Source organism: Melitaea cinxia, chromosome 18, assembly GCF_905220565.1.
Source record: "Melitaea cinxia chromosome 18, ilMelCinx1.1, whole genome shotgun sequence".
In the NCBI taxonomy this organism is placed as follows: domain Eukaryota; kingdom Metazoa; phylum Arthropoda; class Insecta; order Lepidoptera; family Nymphalidae; genus Melitaea; species Melitaea cinxia.
Genome location: NC_059411.1, coordinates 4,149,539 through 4,169,265, shown reverse-complemented (window position 1 = coordinate 4,169,265; position 19,727 = coordinate 4,149,539). Strand labels below are relative to the sequence as shown.

The following is a 19,727-nucleotide window of genomic DNA, read 5'->3' as shown; positions in this document are numbered from 1 at the left end:
ATTAAATTTTATTATTATTGCCGAATTTCATAAAGGATTCACACTACTTTGCAAGAAATTAGAAAATTTACCTACTAATAACAAATTTAAACGGCACTTTCACCCCTTTAGATGATAAATTCCCCAAAATCTTTTCTGATTGGGTGTCAACTTATAAATTACTTCTCTGCCAAATTTCATCTTTATACGTCACGTAGTTTTTGATATTTGGTGATGAAATGATAAACTAATAGCATATTGTTTTTTTACTTTACAGCAGTTTTGCATTCTTTATTTTTATTTTAAGTGCTGTTACTATACCACGACTTGAAAACATGACGTTAATGTTTATTTTGCTTTTATAGTTTTCTCGTTTGATTATTATTTTTGAAGCGCAGCTTCTTTAGAAAAAAAAATAACATTTTTTTCGCCCGATTATTTATTATCATAGTTATTGACATATACAATATTATAGTCAGTACACTTATATTTAAAATATATAATTGTATTACAATTAAAACTTGAATTCTTTGTATTTCTTCGCTTGTTTGGAATCCGTATTTTGTTGACGTTTCCGCTTGTTCTGTAAAAAAAATTGATGGTTAGAAATGACGAAATAAAAGACAGACTAGCATGTTTGTCATATGGTGACCATATTTGAAATGGTGCTAAAAACCAAAAAAAGTAATTTAATTTCCGAAAAACTACTAAAAGTTTGCATGTACAATATTAAAATGAATACGGTATATTGATCGACATAAATAGAACAGGTGTAGTCACATCGAAAAAAAGAAAAAGAACCGAACTAGGGGAGGCCTAGGTCGAGCAGTGAACTATGATAGGCTGAATATTGACTACTATTGTATTTTCGTGCTAAAATTGTTATACTGTACTTATTTATTATTTATTGGTTTATTTACTTACGGTAGTTTATTATCTACATTTTATTGCCAAAAAAATTGGATGAAAAGTGTATGAGACTATACAATACTATTCCTGATTTAATATTTTTTCTTAATTTTAATAATTAGTTATAATATTGACCCCGTCGGTCGGTAGATCGTACCTTCTGGCGCGCGACGTGGTCGGCCAGCATGTCGGAGAGGTCCTCCTTGGCGCGCGGGCGCGTCTCGCGCAGATGGCGCTCGTAGCGCGCCGCCACCGCCTCGGGCTCCAGCTCCAGCTCGGACGGGTCCAGCGCCACGTCCACGCCGCCCGCCTCGCCGCCCGCCGCGCCCGCCGCGCCCGCCCCGCCCGCCGCGCCCGCCGCCGCGCGCTTGCCTGACACGCGCACGCAGTTAACGAATTTATAATGAACTAATGAGGTATTACAACTGTTTTAGGCGAGCGATGAAAAATATATTTTTAAACATTTTGTCTTTTTAACAATAATAATAATTTGCATATATGTCGAATGTGTCTGGAGCAAGAGGTAGTAAAAGATGTTTTATTACCAGGGTTGGCGGCGTTGATGTCGTAAACGTGCGTAGAGGCCATCATTCCAGCCGTTAGCCCCACACGCCGCTCCGGCAACACTTGGTACAGCGCGGGTGTGTCGCCGCTGTGATAATAAAAAAATAGTAATTTAAAAATAATAATCGCCGATGAGAGATTGTTACATTTATTACTTTTAGTCTTAACAATATTAGTAACAGTATTTTGGTTTGAAATATTAACCAAAATTAGCTCCCTCCTGCTGCTCTACAAGTAAGTATAAGCTCTTCAGTCAACAACGTATCCGAGTATCTTGGCACTACAAATATTTATAGTAATAACCAAGAACCGGCTCAGTCTAAGTCGTCACGCAACACCGAAAAGGTTTTTTTTTTGGGTGTCGTTCTAGTAAATATATAGTGTGTGCTTAAGACCACACGGCAGAAATGAAAACTTCATTGGCAATCAATTTATAATATAACAATAACTATTAGATTAATAATAACGATTATAATGTATTAATTGAATATTGTAACATATATTTTTGTTCTTTGTTCATTCTCGCGCGACAATATACTGAACACAGCTACACAACAGCGAATAGCAGCTGACTGTATCTTTCTCGTTCGGGTACACTCGGCGGTCCCGAGTTCACCCGATCAAGCCTTTCATCTCGGAGCGTGACGGATCAGCCTAACTTACAACCTACGAAAAAATGTGTGTGCGGTGCGCCAAAAGAAGTTTTCACTTCGAAAATTTTGAAGATTGCATTGTACCGAGCATTTCAGAAGAATCCAGAAGTTCTTCTGACACGCGTGGAATCTAGATAAGTTAGGGTCGCCGGGCTGCAGCGGGCGGCGGTACGTACCCCTCGACGTCGGAGTCCAGCTTCTTCTTGCGCAGCTCGATGGTGTCGGGCGTCTCGACGCCGGGCGGCACGGAGCTGGTGCCCAGCGGCGTGACCAGCCCCTCGCCCGGCGTGGCCGCGCCCGCCGCCAGCGCCGCCTCCGCGCCCGCCGGCTCGCCCTCGTCCGACTCCTCTGCGGGCGGGGGGACTGTTACTAGCGCTTATTCATACTATCAAGGCGAGGTACGAGCGTACGACACGGCTGAAGTGGATGCTGTAGCCTATACACTTAAAATATTGATTAAGAACGAAAAAAAGAATAGGGGGTTGCAATTGCAGCAATATCTATGTGATTCCGTTTTGGATTTTAGTTTAGAACACATTAAAAAATCTACATCAAAAATTATCTTAGTATCTAATAGCAATCAAAAGACTATCTTTGAAAATAAAATTTAAATTTAAACATTTTAAATTTCTAAACTGCGCAAAAACGTTGTTGCTATCTGTGGCGCTGGACACGTGACTTGTGTGTGATGTCACACGCAAATAAACATTTTAATAATCTTAAAACATAAAAGTCACATTTTCATCATTTTTCTTTAAATTTAATTGATAAAATTGTGTTTAATTGGTGTATAATTAATTTCACAGTGTATTACAAATAAAACACACACGTCTTCCGACCTGGCAACGAAATGAATGATTGGGTTGGTCATGCGTTGACTGGAAGAAATCTCTTTCAGAGATAAGTCCACCTTTGCCATTAACTTTACTATTATTTTATGTTTCTATATGCATTTTTAAGTGCAATAAATTATATAATAAGTCGATGCTTACCTTCTTCAGATTCCTCCTCAGACTCCGATTCCAGTTCACCCCACATAGTCCTATCAATGTCTTGATCCTCAGCGTCCTAGAAAAATTATTTTATTAGAAAAAAATGAGATCATTTTCCTATAATTTACTTAATGAGAATTACTGAAGTCACGTTCCTGAATCATATACAGTAGACTCTCTTTAATTCAAATCTGCGATAATTCGAACCTCTCTATGATTCAAAGTCATCACGAGTTCCCTACAAAATCTCTTTATATTTCGAACTAAATCTATACATTTTTATACACTTGGTAATTCGAACGAAAAAACCATTGCCACATAACAAAACGACGCGTTAATTCGAACTCATCGGCGTCAAACACTCGACAATTCAAAGTTGCAGGGAGAAAGAAACAGAAAGCTTAGTACATTTCGAACTTGTGCATACATGTATCATCGTACACGAGTTTTTGTTTTTATTATGACTAGTTTGGCACACACTTCCGCACAAATTTGTTTGTTTAGTTATGTTTCAGTTACTGTTATTCTTTCGTTATTTACAGATTAAAAGTTTATGTTATTTATGAATCCTAAAAATTATAAATCCTTGACGATTGCTGTAAAGAAGAAGTTAATCGAAAAAGTAGGGGGGTGAGAAGAAATGTGCCTTTTGTCATTGTTATAGAATAGCAATTAATAAATTTATATGTAATAATTGACCAACACTTAATAATTCGAAGTTTTTACATATTTTCTCTCAAAAATTTCGAACCATTTGATATTTCAAACACTCGATAATTCGTAACAGTTTTCGAGTCCCCCGAGTTTCGAATTAACGAGAGTCGACTGTAATTATATAAACCTACTATGTAATAATACATTTTATTTATAAATAAGGATCAACATCCAAGTATAGAAGAAAAAGTGCAAACAGTATCGCATGTGCTTAAACTAAACTATACACGTAGTGGCTCGGGGCTAGGAGTTGAAAGAGGCTCACGTCCTGTCCGCTGGAGTGGTGGCCGAAGACGTCGCCGTACAGCGGCTTGCCGGTCTCGTCGACGGGCGGCTTGCCCCAGCCGCCGGCGTGGTAGCCGAAGGCGCAGCCCTCGGGGATGGGCGCGTTGAGGCCGGGGATCTTCAGGTTGGGGTACGAGGGCGGCGGCCCGTAGCGCTGCTGCGCGATCAGCCACGGCGGCGGCACCTGCGGGCGGCGCTCGCTGTGTATGTGTTCAACGTGCTCACACTACCTTATACTATATTTGAGATAACAACCAGCCTATATAGGAAACACATTTGTTTTGTTTGTTTGTTCATATATATTTTTTAAATAAAGTACATATAAATTATTGATGAATTCAGGCTGTAATACCCCACAACTGGGCATTAGCCTCTCCAAGTAAGAGAACGCGTTGGAGCTTAATCCGCAACACATACAAATAACACATATGCAAGTAAATATATTTTTCAGCCAGTGGCAGTAACAGACTGCAATATCGTGATTGGAGATGAACAAATTGAACAGGTAAATGAGTTTGTATATCTGGGTTCAAGGTTTACAGGAGATGGAAAGTGTGAGTGATATTGAAAGAAGAGTGAATGCAGGGAACAGGGTGAATGGAGCTTTGCACTCCTTTATGAGCAGTCGGAAGACGTCTAACAAGGCTCATTTGGCTGTGCATGAGGGGGTGTTGGTCCCGACACTCATGTACGGAAGTAAAAGTTGGGTATGACAGAAGAAACATGAAAGCGGAATAAATGCAGTTGAGATGAGAGCGTTAAGAAGTATGATAGGAGTTAAACTGAGTGGCAGGATAAGAAAAAGTGAGATAAGAAAACGTTGTCGTCTGAAAGACGATGTAGTGACAAAAATTGAAAAAGGTATGGGTCAGATGGTTTGGCCATGTCAAAAGAATGAGTTAAGAACGATTGACGAAAAAAGTGTATAAGGCGAGTATGAATGGGGTTGGACGGCGGGTTAAGGCTAGGCGGACATTTCGGGACCAAATAAGGAACGTCTTGAAAAAAGGCCAGGTCAAGAGAACCCTAAACCGAAGAGCATGTATGAAGGGAATAATGAAAGTGGACGAAGCGAAACAAGTATGTAAGGATCGTAGCAAGTGGAAAGAAGTAATCTCTGGGGTACCCCTACGGGAAAGAGGCGTGATTATATGTATGTATGTCGCAATAATCTGAGCCACCAACTCTGGAAAAGGCAGCAGGGTACTGTCAACTGCGCCAACGGACCAGTCAAATTTTAACGGCATGGTTATTGCACATGTTACCTCTAATCTTTAATATTAACAGAGTTTACGCCCAAAGTTGGTTCATTTACAAACCAAGACGTATGTATCACAATTCTTACCTTGTGCGATCCCGGGCCCACGGGCATACCCAGAGCGGTTCGCAGCTCTTCAGAGAGGTCACCCGGTTTCTTTTCCCGAAGCCGGGTCTCGAACTCCTTACCCTCGTAGTACAAATCCCCATGAATGGTCATACGGGGTTTTGTTTGCCATCTTTAAAATAGAACACACAATTTAATCACTATAAAATATAAATATAAGTAGGATATTCAAATTAACAAAGATGACTAAAATAAATAATAAAAAATGATTTTCATTTTCAAATAAGTTTACTCACCTTTTAAACAATTGATATTAGTTAGCGAAATATTTTCCTGATTACCTAAAAACCTGACAAGTAGTAAAAAGTTGTTTAAGCTAGTCTAGTGTTTCAACTTGACTAAATGGATCAAAGTATCTAGAATACATAAGTATTCCATTTTAAGATCTCATTTTTATTAGAAAGAATATTGTGAACGAATATAAACTAAGGATTTTATCATATTTCAACGAATCAGTAACTTATTGTAGTTTTCATTCATGTAAACTTACAAAGGTACATAACTACATACATAATGCTATACAAATCAGTATCAATAATCTACAATATTTTACCACAATAGTTTAAGAAGTAAAGTAAAGAATGATTTGTCGAAATTATTTTTAACATTCCAAACACATTAGCTGTTATTGAGGAAAGAAAAACTGGAGTTTAGGAAAACTAAAAAATGCATTAATTTTTTTAGGAATTTAGATAGAACAGAGATGACTAGCTCAAGTAAAAAAAAATGTACTACAATTAATTAGATGTGAACTTATGAGGGACTCACTTGAAGAACGCATCGTGTAGTTTCTGGTAATCGATATCGATTTTGCCAAGCTTCGGTCGTGTCCGCTCGCGCATTTTGGCCTTCAGGGTCTTGGTCTCCTCCTTGTCTTGCAGCGACGCACGCATCTCCATGATTCCCGTCTTCTTGATGAAGTCTGGCAGGTCGAAGGGGGGCTTCTCGATACCACGCTTGCCTTGCAAGTACTGAAACAATTTTACATAACTAATTTAATATGCTCCAACCATTCCTCTTTGTAGAAAGGACGTAGGACTAGTAGTAGTAAGCAGCAGTGAAATTTGGAGGGTGGTCTTCTTTGTTTCAAAATATCGCTTCTTGATGTAATGGATCATGGATTCATAATAAAAATAAAAATTATGCCACGTACTAGTGAGCCTTGTCTTATGAACACTTCCTTAATTTCTTACAGATAAACGAAAAGTTGCTATTACATTAATTACATTTTACGAAATATGAATACGAATTTTACACTTAAAAAGTAAAGAATAGATTGAAGGTATTTAAAACTTATAATATCAAAACAGTGAACATTTGTGATGACAACGCGAGTCTCATGTCGCACTTCGCTACCATTCGTATAGCTGTGCTGTAGTTGAGAGCGGCTTTACCTACGGTGCAGGGAGTGTGCTGCACCCCGGGTCCCGGATGTTAGGGGGTGCCGAAAGCCGCAATCAAGGTGTAAAGTCATTGGATAAAATCGATAGTTTTACAATGTAATTTGACAACAGTTATAATAAAGTCCTCCCGTGACCACGGTTGCTGTAAAGTATCCAAAACGTCGGACATCCAGGTTCAAAAGTTGTTTCATTATAATGAGTGTAATTCGCGTAAACGTGAGGAAACAAGCCCGCGGCCAGTGGGTGGTGGTGGGGCCCGCACGGTACCTTGCGCTTGTAGCACCAGTGGCGCGGCACCTGCACGGTGTTGCGGTGCGCCTTGAGCTGCACGAGCAGGCGCGGGTCGCGCGCCGTCACGTCGTACATCTCCACCACGTCGGGCCGCGCCACCAGCTGCTTCAGCTCCGCCACCGACAGCCGCGACAGCTTCTTCAGCTTGCGCTTCGACAGGCGGTCCTTCTCGTCCGCCGCGTGCTTCTGCGGGACCATTTCAATTTTACAAATTCCAGTCCAAATGAGACTAATTCAAAATTTATTTACAACTAAAGAGGACAACGGTGTGATAAAATAAAGTAGGTGTTTGATTCTAGAATAGTCCACTGAGGTGAGGCATAGCAGGATAACCTGCTCAAAATCTGGAGCAGCCCGACTGGGGAAGGAACTCTTACAGAAGATCAAAACTAAATAATATTACTCTCAAGTAGTCTTGTGTTCCTGTGGTGAGTGAGGTGACCAAAGTTTCTATGCGGTTAGGGGGTACTTTTGGTGTTGCAGGCGTCTATAACCTACGTTAATCGTTTACTATCAGATGAGCTATGCACATGTTTGCCGAACTAGTTACATAAAAAAAAAATTAAATTGTAAAAGCTATTTTTACCTCAACAGCTTCCTCGTCGGCTGCAAACTGATCAGTGACTTTTTCTTGCGGTTTATTACTCAGTTTAGGAGCATCTTTACCAAATTCTTCTTTTATGTCTTCTTTCTTCTCTGTGATTTTAAACGCCTCTAATATTCGATGGAACTGTCGGTACATTGGTTCCAATTCATGAAATTGAATGTTTTCTTGAACATACCTGAAAGTCAAACCATATTTAGTAATTGGCTGCTGATATTGGTTGATTCTTTAAGATAATAAAAATTTTGCATTCAAAACTGACTTCATAAGACTACCAAGAACAAAATAATACTTTGTTAGTGTTATTCATATACGGATTTTAAAAAAATATACCTATATAAATTAATTCATGATAATATTATACGCTCTACTTTGACTAAGATGATTTTTGCTTGATTGTAACCTATAAAGTCTAAAATAATGATATGTATATAGATAATTCTCTATTAACGTTTAAAAATATATGTATAATGTTCCAACAACACTTGTTTTTAATTAGTGATATACTAACTCAATTTCAGCTTCCTTCTCATTTTCTTTATCACTAGATTTCTGTGAATTATCTTTATCTGTTCCCTCTGCTTCTTTATTCTTAGCTTCCTTTCGCTTCTGCTTCGCTTCCTTCTTCTTCTTCTTTTTGCGTTTATTCTTATTTACCTTTTTAGCTTTGTTCGACTTGTTGTCTTGACCCTGAGAGATTTATTTTTATGTAATTAATTTTTTTTGCAGAAGTGTTAAAAGTATCATATTTAGGTTCATAAAGAAAAATCCAAACTAATAACAATAAAATAAAAGAATTCTAATATAATTTAAATTCTTATGACCGTAAAATACAAAGGAAATTAGGTTTATCATATGTGCACATAATATTTGTGAAACTGTGATAAGAGTTCATTCGTTTTTACCTCCTGTTTGGATATGACCGGTGGTAACGGAGCCTCAGGAATGTTTTCCTCATCTGATTCCCCCTCTTCTTCAATGTCATACTCAGTACTGATCACTGGAGCTGGGGGTGCTTCTGGTTCCTTTTCAGTCTCTGTATTGAATTCAATTTTATTATTTAATGTTCAATGTATATATATATATATATATATATATATATAAAGCCGGTCACCAACCCGCCTGCCCAGCGTGGTGACTATGGGCAAAACACATAAGTTCACGCTATTTTTGGCGAAAGCTTATGGAGGCCTATGTCCAGCAGTGGACTGTATAGGTTGTAATGATATATAAAGCAAATGATAACAATATTTTCTTTAAAATAGAAAATATGCAAGTGATTCTACAAATTTTTTACTCATCTCAATACTAAGTAAGTGAAACTGAGCTTTGGAAAACACACCACTGTTGGTCCGTCGAATTATGATCACAAAAGTTATTGACGTGAGATATATCAGTTTCAATATTCATGCTTACATCAGTACACTCCTATTGTGTTTTCTGTTGACTGTCTGTGACATTTACAACAGTATAAACTCAATCACTTCAGCCTCATACAGTCCACTGCTGGGCATAGGCCTCCACTAGTCCGCACCAAAAATGGATTGAACTCATGTGTTTTTCGCATAGTCACCACGCTGGGCAGGCGGGTTGGTGACTGCAGAGCTGGCTTTGTCGCACCGAAGACGCTGCTGCCCGTCTTCGACTTGTGTATTTAAAAGCCAGCTGTTGGATGGTTATCCTGCCATCGGTCTTCTTTTTAAGTTCCAAGGTGGTAGTGAAACTATGTTATCCCTTAGTTGCCTCTTACGACACCCACAGGAAGAGAAGGGGTGGCTATATTCTTAATGACATAACCACACAGCAATAAACTCAATATTAGAGATATATTTTATTACTTCACATAACCTCACTTTTATTTTTTCGAATACATATAATAAAACGCTAACTCAAAAAGTGAACTTCACAATAGAGGCTTCTAACAGGGAAAAACTGAAACTTGAAATTCGATATCTTTAATAGTTAATTATTCATTACGATTTCACGATTTTGTTATTACATATAAAAACACATTTTATCAAGTTGGCATTTAAAAAAAAAACAACTTTTGGAAAATGCGAGTTGGGGTAGTATAAATTGTTGGTGTCGATTTGGTGTTCTTTTAATAGTTTTCAGGCATAGATGTAAAAAGAAATATGTATAAAATGATTTTTAGTTGAAAATCGTAAATAGTAATTGGACCCATATAATAAGCAACACATGCATGAACATGAGTAACAACATCTAAGTTGTCGAATGGCATTATTCAAAAACATCAACATAAATCAATATTTTATAAAAAAAAAAAATTAAAAATTTGAGCAATTTGACAACATTTTAACTAGTTACAAACATTAGGAATAAAATAAACCAATAAAATAATACCAGATACCTTTTCTCTATTATTTTGATAACTATACACATGTCACATAAAGTTTGGCAATTATAATAAAACTAAGTACCTGTTTCTTTTTCAGTTTGATCTCCTAATGCAGCTTGTCTTTGATCTTTATATGCCAAGGCCTCTTCTAAAGCCTTTGGAAGAACTACACCTCCCACTGCTGAGGGTGGTTTGTTTCTAAACTCTTCAGGAGTATCTATTTTCATTGTTAATAAGGATGGCAGTGATGATCCTGTGGGTCCTGCATCAACATTATCTTCATCGTTTTCGTCACCATCATCACCTTGGTCGTCCCAGCCTGGTGGCCCATCGCCCCTTCCTTGTCGGCCCCATCCTGGAGGACCTTGACCTTCCCATGGTCCCATATTTGGACCCATTCCAGGTGGCCCCATATTAGGCGGAGGGCCCATTCCAGGCGGTCCCATATCCATTGGTTGATTAAAGTTTCCTTTCATATTTGGTCCGCCGTGCATCATAGACGGCGACATACGAGGCGGTATTCCTGGGGGCCCCATTGGCGGTGGACCCATTCCAGGAGGAGGTGGAGGACCCATGCCGGGTGGACCCATACCCATCATACCAGGAGGACCCATTCCGGGTGGTGGCATATTGGGAGGGCCACTCGTTGAAGGCATAGATCCTGGTCCAATTGGTGGGGGACCCATAGTTCCCGGTGGAGGCATTTGTGGAAAACTTGTCATTCAAAATATAGGTTACTGACTTTGACAAATGACATATTACTCTGTAGTTTATTATACATTAAGCATTACCAAAAACAATTGTAGAACACAAGGTAAGTAGATAACCTACATAAAGATGGATGAGCGGGAAACTTGAACGTGCGCGGTTGTGTTTTTTCTTGCTACTATTAAAATTACTTTAAATATAGTTCAGAACCGGTGTAAAGTGTATATATTTTGTTATTTAGAGATCTCGTCTTCATAAAATCTACAAACATTGTAATAAGAAAGAGTGATTTTGCACCCCATCACATTTGGAGACTTCCTCATGAAAAATAAGATATATAATATTATTAATGGCAGTTTGAAAAAGATAGGACGAAACAGAATTTCTGTAGCATTTAATAATTTTAAAGATGCGAACTCATTTTTAAATCATAGCCTGCTTCTTGAAAATAGTTATCATGCTTTTATACTATCTTTTAACGTTATTGGAATCGGTATCGTGCCAATAGAGTTGTCCCCAGAAGAAATTATAAAAAATATTTCTACACCTATTGGTTGTGGTAAAGTTGTAAAGGTAAGACGTTTAAATTACAAAACTGTTGTTGAAGGCGCTACTGTGTGGAAGCCCACAGAATCAGTAGTAATTTACTTTGATGGCAGGGTCCTCCCAAAAATAATTTTTATATGCTACAATTCCCTTCCAGTCGAGCTTTACATCTTTCCCACAATTCAGTGATTTAATTAAATTCAGTAAATTTCATGATTTTAAACTATATTATATATTTCTTAATAATATAGATATTTAATATTATATCCCATATAATATGATTTTTTTTATTTTTTATTTATTTTCCTTTTCATCATAAAAAATATTGTTTTATTTCTTCTTATCCTGTTCTGAATCCTGTCATAAATTCCTCTGGTCCGTTATCCTCAATTTTTGAACATTTTTCTTAATTCCTGCTCGTCATTGGCAATGCACTAAGTGCAGTCCATAAAAAAACATACATAAACTTTTTAAAATATTACAATATTTCTAGCTAACCCCGCAAATGTTGTTTTGCCATAACACAAAATTTCAAATATTTTTCTCAATTTGATCGCAGCACCAACTATCGGGACAAACTGAAATTAAAATATAATAATATAAAATATTTGATGCTGCGATGGTAGTGCAGTCTACCGGATCCAATGTAAAACTACTTATAAATGAAAAATTAGTTAAAAAAAGATTTTCCAGTGGACCAAATTGTGAATCTAAACCATCCTCGAATCCCCTTGAACTCACACAAAAAATTTCATCAAAATCGGTCCAGCCGTCTTGGAGGAGTTCAGTGATATACAGACGCACACAAGAAATATATATATAAAGATTAATATTTATAATTTATAACTTAAGATAATATTTATTCTACTCTATGGGCACAACTAAGAAGCATTGAACGAAAGTTTATTACTAATTTTATTAGTACACACATTATGTAGACGTTTACATTATGTAGATAATATCTCAATATTTTATTTTTGCATTTATTTGTTTAGATTAAGATATAAGCGATCAGCGACAGAGTAAGGATACTTTTACTCATTGTGCAGAAATTACAATAATTGTGTTTGCTAGCAAACGAAAAAACCGACTTCAATTACATAGACAAGTAACACAGCGTAGGGAGATGAAAAAAAATAACAAACGCACTAATCATCACTGCGGTTTTCGAAGGTTTCCCTTGATTTCTTTGAGACGCCATCATCAGATCCTGGTTTCCTTATCATTGCACCACCCTTGGGATATCTCCTTTCCAACAAAAAAGAATCATCAAAATCGGTTCATAAACGACGAAGTTATCCGCGACACACTTAATATATATATATATATACCTACATAATAATTATGTATATACGGTCGAATTGCGTAACTTCCTCTTTTTTTAACTCGGTTAAAAAGCAACAATAACGCGTTCTGTACAAAATTAAATAAAATGAAAAAGTATTTAGTAAATATTCGTTAAATATCTACATCTAAAACCATAAAATGTTCAAACAAAGTTGAAGGTCAGCGCTTAATATCCGTTCCAATAACTATAATAGAAGTAAGATAAATCCATGGTAAACGTTTTTGTAAAAAATAGTCATAGGTATCCCTTAATTATAGTAGCAAAATAGCATGTTATGTAGGGATACCACACCCATTTTTTTGTTAGGACGCGTTGTAAATATATTAGTTAGGTACTCACGGTCTGTACTACCGTGTAGTTACTACCAGTTACTGACAACTTGACAAGTGTTAGCTCTTTAAAAATTCATATTAAAAATATTTGCTAAACAATACTGAACCTTAATTGCTGAGATACCTAGTACAAATTCTTTAACTTGTCAAAGGAATATAAATTTGTCTTTGTTTTTCATAACAATACTAAATATCTGTATATCTGTGCTATTCTAATTTGTGATCACCTGTTCTAATGAATTCGTCACAAGTCATTAATTTACAACAACACTGAGAAATTTCTTATCAATTGTAAATGGTGATAAATTAAGCGGTTTATACATTCGACGTGTTACTAACATCTGGAATTTTCTAAATATGGCTGAGAAATATAATACTAAATGTCCAGGTGTAAAACGGCTTATGCGAGAAGCACTTGAATTAGCTGAAGCCACTGAAGAGTATTGTGCAAGACCTCTAGAAGACAATTTATTTGAATGGCATTTTACGGTGCGCGGACCAAGGGGAACTGATTTCGAAGATGGCATATACCACGGTAGGATATTGTTGCCAAAGGAATATCCTATGCACCCTCCTCACATAATACTTTTAACTCCAAATGGCAGATTCGAAGTGAACAAAAAAATTTGCTTGTCGATTTCTGGCCACCATCCAGAAACATGGCAGCCTTCTTGGTCAATAAGAACAGCGTTACTGGCCCTGATTGCTTTTATGCCCACACCAGCTGAAGGAACAATTGGTTCCTTAGACTACTCCCCCGCAGAACGTAAGATCCTTGCTAAAAAATCAAGCAGTTGGGTGTGTCCTCAGTGTGGTCAAATTGCCGAATTACTATCTTCAACTGCTGCAAAGCCTCCAACAGAGGAGGAGCAGTCAGTACTGAATCAAATAGCATTCAAAGGTGAAGAGGAGCAGGCACAGAAACCTCTTGGTGAACCTATTTTTGAACCACAAAATATTCAGTTTGCTCCACAAGTTTTGGAGTCCTCTGATACAACAACAAGTTTCTTAGATCAGTTGACAGAAATCCTTGTAGCTCTGTTGATCGGTGCAATAGGAATATTTATATATAGACGTTGGAATGCTGTTGCAGCTGCTGATTCAGAATTGTAATTTAATAAAAAATGTCAAACATGCAACGACTAAGCTCACCATTGATTATTAATTTAAAATCTTTATGTGTGTGCAAGATACAATATTATTATAAATTCACAAATCTGTATTTCAAATATATAATCTTAAAATAAATGTTTGTGGAATGTTAATGGGGAAATGTTATCTACTAAAACAGATAATTTGTAACTTTAAAGAAAAATAAGTGTCTCAAAGCTATTGTTAATTACAATACTTAATCTTTTACGTGTTGACCTTCATACCATGGGTGTCCCCAGATTTTTTGTAAAAGGGCAAAACAAACAAGGTAAAACTCAATAAGTATGAGATATTTTTTTTAAATTTTATTTTGACTTTTTAATCACTTTGACTATCTACATTACTTCAATAATAGTCTGAGGAGGTTTTGGCTAAATATACCTAAAATTTCCTTCTTAAAATCTAAAATATCAATTGTTAGCTTTGACTCAAGGTGGGGCAAATACCTGCCCTGCCTGGCCCCGCTGTATGTGTTCATGCTTCATATTAATTTCAAATTTGTGCCTTAATGATTAGATTTTTATCAAGCAGTCTTTAAGGCCTATAATACATTAAATCAAATTATGATTTATATATTATCAACAGTATTTTTTACAAATTACTTCATAATTCATGTATGAACTACATTTAAGGTTTTGGTATAATGTACTCAAGACATCTTTACACTTTTCTAAAAACATTTTTTTAACATTTGCTGCATGTATTACATAAGGTACACATACATTATAGAGATCATCTAATTTACATTCCTTATTAGAATGAAAATTATTTTTCAGGCACTTGAATTTTCTGCATAATTTACACATATTATGGTGGTACTGGATAACTAATTTATGTATGTTAGCAGTAAATCTTGCTATTTGCAACAAATAAGTCTAATATTTCACTAGTTTCTTTAACTACTTAAATTCATTTTGAATATTATTTTTTTATTATTACATATTAAAGATTTTAATATTAACCAGACTTTAATATTAACCCCAAGAAGATAGGGTGCCACAAAAGAAACTGAGAAGGATAATAATTGTTTAAAGACAAACGGTATCTATACATATAATAAAATGGTAGGAAAGTCAAAACTGTACATTGAATATTTTTTTTAAAGAATACTTGGGGGATCTACAATCGATACCGAAGCCAAAAATATAGTTTTTAGAATTTTTGTCTGTTTGTCTGTATGTATGTCCGGGATAAACTCAAAAAGTACCGCATGGATTAACTTCAAATTTGGCACGAATATTATTAAGAAGTCGGGTCAACATATAGGCTACATATTATCACGCCATCACCTATGGGGAACGAGCAGTGAACCTCTATTTCTTCAACGCATTCTGTAACAACGTGTAATCTAACGACGCATATTTGAATGTTGTTGTTATTATGTTAATAACCATGTCGTAAGCTAGCTTCACACTATAAATAAAAACATTCTGTAGTATATTTAGTATCAGCATTGCACCCGTGCGAAGCCGGGGCGGACTAGTATTATATATAAATAGTATATCTATACTAATATTATAAAGCTGACAAGTTTTGAATTAAGAAACTACTGGTTTGAATTGATTTTTTTTGTGTTGGATAGCCCATTTACTGAGGAAGGCTTATAGACTATTTTTTCTCAAATATATCAATAAATAACATACATGCAATTCGTAAACGTAAAATTGAATGTTAATTAAGACCAATATTTTGCTGATCATGAGTATTAAATGTAATATTGAAAAGCAATTTAACCTGATATTTATACTTCAACATGCCAAATTTATCTAGGTTTATTAGGTTTAATGGTGCAGAAAATGCGGATAGTAACTCAAACCTCGCCTTGCTACTCCTGTATAAAAATGTTTTGTTTATGTAATAGTCTTTATATATAATTATAATTGATTTGATATCATTTTATAGTTATATTAATCATTCATCGACGCCGCGTTGGCGCAACGGTTACAGCCATGGATTGTACCTGTTGCGTTGGCGGTTGCGTGTTCGATCCCCGCTCATGACAAACATTTGTATTGGCCATACAGATGTTTGTCGTGGTCTGGGTGTTTGTGCAGTCCTTGTGGGTCTCCCCACCGTGCCTCGGAGAGCACGTTAAGCCGTCGGTCCCGGTTGTTATCATGTACACCTGATAGCGATCGTTACTCGTAGTAGGGATTATATATATCCGCATTGGAGCAGCGTGGTGGATTAGGCTCTGATTATTCATCATTATTAATTATTATTAAGCTCTGATCATCCATCATTATTATATATCATAGGTCATTATTATTTAAAAGACATTAAGTTAATTTGTCTTTGTTTAGTGAGTAGTGACCCTCGGTTGTTTTGAATAACATAACTATGGGTTTTCTTTTAAAAAAAATTAGACCACCAATAAATAAGTAAAATATATATATTTACAATTACTTTATTCGCAATTTTCGGTTATCGTTGTTGGAGGAATTCAATTAATTTCGAGCGAATTCAAGTTATAATTGAACATGGAATATGACAATATTTCAGATTTTCGTACAGAGTTCCGGTTAGCTGTTAATCTTCTTCACAGAAATACTTCTCTACTGTTTATCGACTTATAATAATATGAATCATTTTTATAATGAAAATTTAATTTTCTAGGACTCGTATAGATGCGTCTATGCTCTTATGCTCTGAAGCCTTTCAGATCCTTTTTTTTAAACTATAGGTATTTAAGGTATTGTATATCCTTTTTTTTTATATATATATGGTTTTTTATATATAGCTATTCTTTTTCCTTTCATAACTTCGCAGTAACTGTTTTAATTATAATATTTAAACGGTGTTTTAATACAAAATTAGTATGATCTTGAATGAAATACAGCGTTACCAGTTCACACATCTTTATCATCTTTGTAATCTTGCACCGAATAATAAGCTTTATATATTGATTTCTTTTTAATAAACACTAAATTTTTGAGGCAATTGCAAAATTGTTTGTGAGATTTCATTATACGTGCGACCATAACTCCGAAAGAAGTTTACTTTGCGCAGTCGGAAAGTTGGGGTTTACAATTTCGTTATTCCTTCTTCTTTACAATCAAATTCCGAATACGTAATTACTATTTTAATTTTTGTGGCAAATTCCGTGCAGTTTGATATCTATTCTTTTTTACTTGTCGTGTCCCTCTTTATGCCTTTTATATCATGTCTGGATGAGATCGCTGTTCTAGCAATATAATTATTTTTCGTTTTGTCTTATTTTTTCGTGTGCACACTAATGTAAATAAAAAATACGTGAAATAGACAAAGAATGGGAAGTTAAGATAATTAAAACTTTATTTTTTGGGAGTAAATTATTTTATCCAAATCACAATCTGTTTTTATTCACTGAGATCACTATTATTGCAAGAATTTGTAATATTTGTATAATGTATCCAACATTCCAAAAACTTTGCTGTTTAAAAAATGTGCTATTGTATTGTTGGCAACAATACTTATTAATTAAACCAAATTCATTAAAATAATTGTAGATTCTTGTGTATTATGTACTGTAGGATTTATTTGCTTCTAAGATATGCTGCATTTGCTATAAATATATTTATCAGTTTGTAAATTGACAAATTATTTTTATTTACCTCTTCAGTTATGTAAGAACATTTCGCACCTTTAATAAAACAAAGATGTAACTCAAAATTTGTGGATTTGGAGATTTTATAATAAAACCCGTCTTCGTCGCGTAAAGAATAGTTAGACTTCGACTCCGGCGTTTTAACTATAAGATACAGAGAGATACGCGACTGTTGCTCTCTTTTCTATCAACTGGAACTGACAAGTCAGTTCTTATAAAGTGGCGTGATTCAGAGATGCACCGGCAGTGAGCGGAGATTGAAGTGCTGCCGTTTTGAGTAACATCAAATAATTCGATATTAGATTAAAAGGGATTTAAAATAAAAAGATGATTTTTGTTATACTTCATTCTCTCAGAAAACGCATTTGATAATGATGTGTAACATTTGGATTTACTTCGGTTTTGTTTTAAAAATTGACAAATTTTACAAAGTTAACGCCTAACACTTCAGTTTTATATTGAAATATATGCCTTAGTTGTTGGAGTAATTGGTTAAGTATCACTTTATTGTAATAAATAAGGCTATTTATAAAAGTCACTTTTGTTTACTTCTTTTTATTATTTAGAATGACGAAAGATAAGTAAAAACTTTCAACATTCCCTTTTCGTGTAAAAGTTAAGAATAACTTGTAACTGTTGTGCTTATTTGTATAGGTTTTGAAAATGGTCTTAGAGCTCACAATTTTTTTTAAGTTTAATACCACATTCAGAACTGAAACAACTGAACACCACAATGAAGAGTTACAGCGTATCGAGCGTAAAAGTTATAAGATAAACATAATAGTGTATCATTACAACCTATACAGTCCACTGCTGGACATAGGCCTCCACAAGCTTTCGCCAAAAATAGCGTGAACTTATGTGTTTTGCCCATAGTCACCACGCTGGGCAGGCGGGTTGGTGACCGCAGGGCTGGCTTTGTCGCTCCGAAGACTCTGCTGCCCGTCTTCGGCCTGTGTATTTCAAAGCCAGCAGTTGGATGGTTATCCCGCCACCGGTCGGCTTTTTAAGTAATATAATAATAGTGTAATAAGTTATAATTTTTTTTCATCTGATTACTGTAATTAATGTGAAAGTTTATGAGGATGACGTATGGATGGATGATTGTTACTCTTTTATGGCAAAACGACTGAATAGATAATTGTCATTCAACAATGCTGCTATTTTGACGTTAAATAATTATGATTATTATTCATCCTTAAAATATACTACAGTGTTATGAATTATTGTTATTTTAGACTAAAGAAGTTATGCAGGTTGAAGAGGAAAATCAACAAAATACATATATCTCCAGAGGCCAAAAATGTAACTGCAGAGCTGACGAAAATGATGACACCGACTCAATATTTTACTGTCACTTATGAGTTGACGAGAAAAATGACACCTAAATAATACTAGCCATTTACAGTCCTCTAGTTCGTCTTCAAGATCATCTTAATCTAGTTCCGATTCATCTAGCTCATCATCGTCAAGCTCTTCTAGCTCATCTTCATCCAGTTTTTCAAGCTCCAATAGTTCAATGCCTACCCAAAACCCTGCCCCACAAAACTTTACAACGGATTGTGAAGAAAAGACGTCTTACACCAATTCACCACAAAATACTGAGCAAAATATGAGCAAATTCAGCTGAGAGAGCGACGAAATTACAATAGTGTGGCCAGTTACAATATTTCTCCAGTATAATACACAGATCTAAGTGACGTCGACCTGAGTGACGACGATGCACTGTAGATTTTAATACGTTGTTTAATAAGCCTGTCAACAGAAGAAATTTTATGTTTGAAAATCAAAGTTCTTCTGACTCTGACTGCAATAATAAACCAAATATTTGTCAGTCAGTTCAGCCTATTGCAATGCACTGCTGGACATAGGCCTCCCCAAGTTCGCGCTAGACATCCCGGTTTTCCGCAATCCTCAT

General features: G+C 35.8%; 2 protein-coding genes across 2 annotated transcripts; one reads left to right on the top strand and one right to left on the bottom strand.

The window, feature by feature from the left end:
- Window positions 1-448: 448 nt before the first annotated feature.
- On the bottom strand, window positions 449-10,910 carry LOC123662026 (splicing factor 3B subunit 2). The gene is made up of 13 exons (XM_045596917.1): window positions 10,220-10,910; window positions 8,684-8,814; window positions 8,290-8,468; window positions 7,761-7,956; window positions 7,151-7,360; window positions 6,249-6,451; window positions 5,442-5,592; window positions 4,077-4,280; window positions 3,098-3,173; window positions 2,282-2,453; window positions 1,434-1,540; window positions 1,046-1,260; window positions 449-562 (listed from the first exon to the last, which is right to left on the bottom strand). The coding sequence occupies exons 1-13, from the start codon at window positions 10,857-10,859 to the stop codon at window positions 494-496; spliced, it is 2,553 nt and encodes an 850-aa protein (XP_045452873.1). The 5' UTR covers window positions 10,860-10,910; the 3' UTR covers window positions 449-493.
- A 2,309-nt stretch (window positions 10,911-13,219) lies between these two features.
- Window positions 13,220-15,184, top strand: LOC123662054 (ubiquitin-conjugating enzyme E2 J1-like). Its single transcript, XM_045596943.1, has one exon. It carries the CDS (start codon window positions 13,429-13,431, stop codon window positions 14,182-14,184), a length of 756 nt encoding a protein of 251 aa, XP_045452899.1. The 5' UTR covers window positions 13,220-13,428; the 3' UTR covers window positions 14,185-15,184.
- The last annotated feature ends 4,543 nt before the right edge of the window (window positions 15,185-19,727 follow it).

Excerpts from the sequence above, each read along its gene's own strand:
- LOC123662054 (XM_045596943.1), top strand. The coding sequence starts at position 13,429 with ATGGCTGAGAAATATAATACTAAATGTCCAGGTGTAAAACGGCTTATG.
- LOC123662026 (XM_045596917.1), bottom strand. The coding sequence starts at position 10,859 with ATGACAAGTTTTCCACAAATGCCTCCACCGGGAACTATGGGTCCCCCA. Across the intron at positions 7,957-8,289 it reads GAGAAGGAAGCTGAAATTGA|GTATGTTCAAGAAAACATTC; the intron begins GTTAGTATATCA and ends TTTGACTTTCAG. Across the intron at positions 7,361-7,760 it reads CCGACGAGGAAGCTGTTGAG|AAGCACGCGGCGGACGAGAA; the intron begins GTAAAAATAGCT and ends ATGGTCCCGCAG.